The following is a 6,554-nucleotide window of genomic DNA, read 5'->3' on the forward strand; positions in this document are numbered from 1 at the left end:
TGTTTGGCACCAAAAGGACATTTGAAAAAAGAGACAAGTAAAGGCACAAGGTGGATTTTATTTCTCGAGGTTTTTAATAGAAACACAAATGTCAAATATCTGTCAAGTCATTGTCCGTCTCAGGTGAAAAAAGAAGTATAGCCGGGGAGAGGGACATGGTGAAGACCGGTGAAGTCCTGCGCTCCGTGGCGCAGAGAGGGCGACGGAAACCGGACACCGGCATCACATCTGACTGGCTTTCTCCACACTCTTAGCGGCGTCTTTCAACTTCCCCACCAAATCCTGCAAACAAGCGACCACTCGATATGTTCAACGGCTTAAAAAACCTTGAGGAAATAATCTGAAATACTATTGAAATAAAGAAAAATAAAAACAGACGTGCTTTACTCACTTTTGAATCAGACTTAAACAGAAATAGTTGTGAGATAATTATAGATTCAGTCTAGACAGCGTGAATGCACCAGCTCACGTTATTTAAATCCAGGTCAACCGTCACATCACAGCACCAGTAAATAAAGAGCTTCTAATAAAGTGAACGATGTCTTTTCATAAAGGCAGAATTTTAATAAAAAAAACGTATGGATCCGCGTAATGCATCATAGTCAGTTTCTGGAAATTACAGCTTGTTGCAGCAACGTGACCGAACCCAAACAGCACTGTTGTGATGTGGCAGAACATTTTATTATGTTGAGCTCACAGACCCAATGATAAAAATCAAAGACGTGTGACAAAAAAAACACAAGCAGTTGATTAAGTTTCCCTCCTTCCTGATGTATGTTTGCTTTCTGCAGGACAGGGCGTCTGTGCCAGAAGATCTAACTCGTTAAAAGAGCCAACAAGGAAGTTAAAAAAAACCTGCACAATCATATCTTCTTCTTCTACCTGTAGCTGCTCCATCGTGCATGTGAAGTTTACATCTTCAGCGGATCCCTCGTTCTAACGAGAGGAAGAGACATGATCGTTATTGTTGTTACGCACAGAAGCGTATATGAGGCGTTCAGGAACATTTAAGGTGCAGGTACAGGCTCTGGGAGTTTTTGGAGTGTCACCTCAGTGTTCAGCGAGATCAAGTAGGAAGGCTCGTTGACCTTGTCGACCTGTCCGTTCTGTGGAAAGACCGAACATTTTAATCTCAGGTTCTTGGGACATGTTATGAACCCCCCAAAAAAAGGCAGAATGTGTCGTGTACCTTTATGTGGTATTGCAAACGCCAGGAGACGTCGTTAACGTGAGGTGCTCGCCTTCCTATGCTGCAACACAGAGATCATGAGATTATACAGAGAGGTGGGCATGGATTCAGGAAAAGTGCATGTATTCATATCCCTTCATTAACTGGCATCGGTGTCATGCTGCACTTCGGAACCGCAGGAATGACGAAAAGGCAGGAATTTGACTGTAAAACTCCACAACTACAGATGCCACGCTATTTAAGCTAAGCTCCTATGTTTTCTGTATGGTTTACATTTTTCCCGGACGGATCAAAAGACTTTCTTTGTTTGAAATAATTCGATCACTGTCCTGCAGCTGTTTTTGACTCAGTCTGGAGACACCGTGGCTCTGTGACAAAGAGCGTCTGTTAACGGCGCGTCATAACGCAGCGTTTACACCGCATCAAATCCTGCTCCTTGTCCCTCTTGGACCTGACACGCAAAGTCAGAGAGCCCCCCCGTCTCTGTTCTAATACGGGACTGGAGCAACTGCTCAGCCGCCTGCTGCTCCACCCTCTCCCCGACTCCATTAAACCCACTTCTGTTATTTATGCATGTTGACCCTAGCGTTCTTAATGCGTAAAGCCCAATACAACGTGTATAAACGTCCACCTCCAGTTCACAATCACCAACAAAGCATGTAGGCGACAACTCCTGCAGCTAGGACTTTTTGCAATGTCGAACTTTAGCTTTAAAGCATCCCTCGTCCTCAAGTGTCATCCTGAGGACATGATAATTGTGAGTAAAAAGACCTTTTCAGCTCAAAAACAACATCAGCTCCACTAATCTCTTTCCCACTGACAGCTCCAAGCTCCAAGCATTTCAGCCTTACCTTGCTAATAGACGTGCCAGCTCTTTTTTATGTGTCTGTAAAACAAAACAAGCATCAGTGGTTTGTGCCGGCTGCGAAAAACTACAGGACCGCATGGAAAAAATTAAGATTAACATGTGCAACATTGTTTGAAATATACCTGATAGGTGTTATAGAAGATTTCTATTCTCTCTGCACTGAAGTTGAGTTCTTCAAGGCAGGAACTGTGAGAGGAAAACATTTTATTTGGCAAAAGTTATATTCAAATAAACAACTCAATATATGATACACTTTTTAAAAAATTGCTGGCTTTAAAACATGTGTTTTTCCTATTCCAAAAAAAAAGCTTTACTCCTATGTAGTGGGGAAACTGTTGTCTACATTGTTTGCAGTCACACATCAAATGTTGTTTAATAGAAATTAACAACAACCTAAAAGCAAATTGGGGTTTTAATGGAGTAAAAAAAAAAGAAGAGTCAGAAACAGGAATTCTGCAGCTGTACTTGGATCACTGTTTGTTTGGTGATCACACACATGCACCAACAGCATGTGAGGGTTTATCCTCCTCATCCTCAACACCCATGATAACCTGATGCAAGTGTATCAGCACTGATGATCTAATGTCTAGTAGAAATCATTTATCAGTCCTTTTTCAGTATTAATTAATATCACCAAGTGGTTTGTGATAAAGAAGATTTATGATCCTCCTCTCTATTTATACATTATACACAAAAAGCAAAATGTGAACTGAAATTGGCAATTTTGACAAACATTTTTGAAGAGATTTGCACACATTGCAGTTTCATCAATCACTCAGAAAACATTGCCTCAAAGCCATTTTAAAAGTGTATAATATTAATACTCAAAAACTGACTATTAGACCCACTGTCTTTTCTGTGGGAACATTTCTGTAGTCAGGACATCCCATGTGGAACATACATGCCACACAGCACCACAGCATGGAACTCATCTCACCTCCAGTTTATTTAGTTACTTTGCAGAAAATAACACAGCATTTGATTTTTATCCATTTCGTCAATGTCCTGCAGACATCTTCAGCTGGGTTCACGCTCCCATGGGAGATGAAATTAGCAGATGACATTATAGTGCAATATACGTGTAATAGGACCAGCCACGTGCAAACAGTATGATTTAGTGCAACATATTTCCTGTCACGTACACGTGATGTGAGCACAGATTTCACAGCCATCGCGTTACATGACAACTAATGACTAATAAGCCTGTGCATGTGAGGGGGGTGGGGGGTTGGGGTTACTACTACCACTAATAATAAGGCAACGTGCACGTCGGACCGTCTCCTACCTGATCGTGGACCTGTCTGCGTTGTGTTTGGTCGCCTCCAGGATGAAGGTGGCGGCTGCAGCGTGGCTCTGCTTCAGCAGGACCCGGTCGATGTGCTGCAGCTCGGGCTGATCTGCGCGCAGGGGACACGGTGTGAGGCTGGATCACGCAGATACACAACAACCCGCCTATCTCCTGGTAGAAATGATTTTGCGCTATAGGTTTTTTCCCTTTCTACTTGCGATCCATACTTGGGTTCCCCCAGATTGACGTGCAGAATGGGAATCAATGATGATTTGCATGTGAATGGGCCCCTCAGCTGCAGCGGGAGGGGGGTGTTCTTTGTTTGTTTGCATAGTGGACATTTCACTTTCTAAATTATTCTGCTGTTTTCGGCTGGACAGATTCCTTTATTGTTGCTGCACACGAATTGAACCGTGATGCTGCAGAAGTTGTGGTGCAGAGCAAACAGCTGGAGTACACTGAGGAGATTTTATCAGAGCGTTGTCCTCCCTGTTGTAGAAGTGCTCCTTCCTGTCATTTTGCATAATTCAGGTTATATTTACTGCTCACATTCAAAGCAGATCACCAGCAGCCATACACAGAGCGCTGGTGCGTTCAAGGACCTGCTAAAAGGGCGATTAAAGCGCACGATCGGGTGTGTATCCATTATTAACATTTTAATGGTGATTTAAAAGGACTAACATGGTCTTTACTAACATGCTGAGGGGCTTGATGGCAGTTTTAATGACAAAGGGGATCACGAGTGATCGCTGCTGAGTGTTAAACATGCAGGGGGGGGGGGGGGCCTTAGCGTAAACATGAGCTATACGGTCGCTTTAGCTCAGAGATCAGCGCCCTGTTTACAGATCGTACTAAAAATACAGGGAGAGAAACTCGCAGGAGAGAAAAATCCACCGAGCAAGCTCCTCCACACGTCCGCACGGAGGCAAACCGGAAGCAGCGGCGGAGACAAAAGCGGCAGCGGCGGCGGGGAGAGGAGAGCAGAGAGGCAGCAGCTCACCGAGGACTCCGGGGTCACCGTGCGCCGACAGCAGGCTGCGGAAAGAGGCGTCCACCAGCGCCGGGAAGACGGTGTGGTCGAGGCAGGACGGGTCGGCGAAGGAGCGCAGCCCTCTCTGCACAGACTCGGACAACTCCATTTTGCAAGAGAGACCCACACGACAGCAGACCACGTGACGGATCAGCTGATGTTGCGCGTGTGTGTGAGTGTGTGTGTGTGGAGCTCAGCGGCGGAGGGTTAAGCCGAGGAGCCGAGTGGCTGTGAGGCGGTTACGTGCTGGGAGAGTTGCGGCTGGCGAATGTGGAGGAATCACCGGGAGATGCCAGAGAGGAGACCCGGGAAGGAGGAGGTGCTGATCTGCATCTAGACTGCGTGTAGAGATCCCCTTTACCCTCGAAGCACGCATGCACCAAAGCAAACTGACTATCCCTCAAACCAAACCACACCACACCACTAACAACCAGTGGCTACACAGAGGGTTCAGGGCCAATATTGAAATTACGTGCCTTGACTGTAATTCAATAATAAATAAAGGAATCCGGCATATATGAAGAGATTTTCATTTGTTTGGAGGATTTAACATTGGACATTTGCTGACAAATTTGAAAAATCCAACGCCCACACAACCCTTTGTAAACCCACCATTCAAACACGTACATGCTTAATTTGTGTCCCCCACTAACACTATTAACACAGGTCATTCAAATAAGGTGCCTTTGCTTTTAATGGGGCTATAATTAATTCACAAATACATGAGAGAATGAGAAAAAAACCTTTACAACCAGAGGTTCAAGGGTGGGTTCAGTGGCCAAATATATTTCATTATAATACTATGCTTTGGCTGTTATTGGCACTATAGGATTCCCTTTAAAATGAAGGGAGGAGACTGGATATATATGAGCTGAACACTTGAAAAGACTCAAATGTTTCCAGAAGTCAGTTTTGGACATTTATTGAGAAATGGACAAATCCTTGGCTAACACACAACACAACTAATATAGTTCATTGAAATAGTGTGCCTTGGTTATGAATGGTACCATTTGATTTTGTTCCCTCACCCCACAGTACCTGCAGCTTAAATTGAAACTGGGTCCACTTTTGTTCCACTGAGATATAATAAACATCTGAAATCCGAATCTGCTTGTCTTCAACAAGCCAGCAGACAAATAGATTAATAATCATGCGTACAGATAATTCCATCCACCAGAGCTGGAACCTTGACCTAAAGTCTCACCATTCCCCGTGAAAATGAATAGCACAAGGTTTGCATTGGTTCAGAAGTATGATTTGGAAAAGGAGGTAAAAGTTAGATGTCGTGTGAGTCAAGTTTTAAACTGGGACACTTGATGATAGATTCAAACAGTAGGTCATAATGAGCACAGTAATTGACTTTAAATGACAGGGCTGAAGAAAGAATATGATCTGGATGAGCAAGATTTCTCAGGGGCCTGCACGTCAGAGACTATTTTTTAAACAGAGATTAAATCAGATCTAACATGTGATCCAAAGCAAGCAGGACATTCTCGTGTGAGAGCTCGAGCAGAAACACTTGGGGAGCTGGAATTCAAAATGCACATGCCTAAAGATGACTAGTACAAGATACAATAAACAAGCACAAGTTCCAAGCTACAGGAGGAATTCTAATGACAAATTGATTAATGACTCCAAAGACTATAGATCTTCATCTTCATGACAACTGTCGTGCACATACATGAACATTAAAAGTCACATTTAAGGCACATAAATGTGGAAAAAGAGGACAGATTCCTGGTGAGCCAAAAAAGACGGAAAACTCTGACTCACATATTGAAAAGATTCACAGATGTGAATTCTGGTATGATATATATATGAAATATGGGGGATTTCTCTTTTAACCACGAAAGGACCTGACGAAGATCCCACTCCGGATCAAAGCGTGCTTTAATAACATTTTCTGTGGCACTGACTCGGAGTGGCGTGTGCAGGCTCCTCTTTATTTATGTGAACTCAACTAACAACATTTAATAAGAAATTAGAGAAAAAAATCACTGCCTGCAAAACCCATCACAAACCCAGCAGGAAAACAGCGTACCTCCCTGAAACCCCTGCTTATGATTGTTCTGTAATCACACAATTTATGACAATCAATAAGTTAGCATAATGTATCACACAGACAGATCAAATGGGAGATGAAATAACCGATGGAGAGATGGTGTTTTGTACATTTACT

General features: G+C 43.4%; 1 protein-coding gene across 1 annotated transcript; it reads right to left on the minus strand.

Annotated features, from left to right (window-relative positions):
* Nucleotides 1–38: 38 nt before the first annotated feature.
* Nucleotides 39–4,590, minus strand: commd3 (COMM domain containing 3). The gene is made up of 8 exons (XM_062379421.1): nucleotides 4,346–4,590; nucleotides 3,343–3,454; nucleotides 2,180–2,243; nucleotides 2,041–2,075; nucleotides 1,190–1,250; nucleotides 1,050–1,106; nucleotides 883–936; nucleotides 39–282 (listed from the first exon to the last, which is right to left on the minus strand). The coding sequence occupies exons 1-8, from the start codon at nucleotides 4,482–4,484 to the stop codon at nucleotides 223–225; spliced, it is 582 nt and encodes a 193-aa protein (XP_062235405.1). The 5' UTR covers nucleotides 4,485–4,590; the 3' UTR covers nucleotides 39–222.
* Between the last annotated feature and the right edge of the window lie 1,964 nt (nucleotides 4,591–6,554).

The sequence above is a fragment of the Platichthys flesus genome, chromosome 21 (assembly GCF_949316205.1).
Source record: "Platichthys flesus chromosome 21, fPlaFle2.1, whole genome shotgun sequence".
NCBI lineage: Eukaryota > Metazoa > Chordata > Actinopteri > Pleuronectiformes > Pleuronectidae > Platichthys > Platichthys flesus.

Bases quoted from the DNA above. Each gene is read 5' to 3' on its own strand.
- commd3 (XM_062379421.1), bottom strand. From the start codon at position 4,484: ATGGAGTTGTCCGAGTCTGTGCAGAGAGGGCTGCGCTCCTTCGCCGAC. The intron at 2,076-2,179 runs GTATATTTCAAA...TTTGTTTTACAG, and splicing joins TCTTCTATAACACCTATCAG to ACACATAAAAAAGAGCTGGC. The intron at 937-1,049 runs GTGACACTCCAA...TCCTCTCGTTAG, and splicing joins TGATCTCGCTGAACACTGAG to AACGAGGGATCCGCTGAAGA.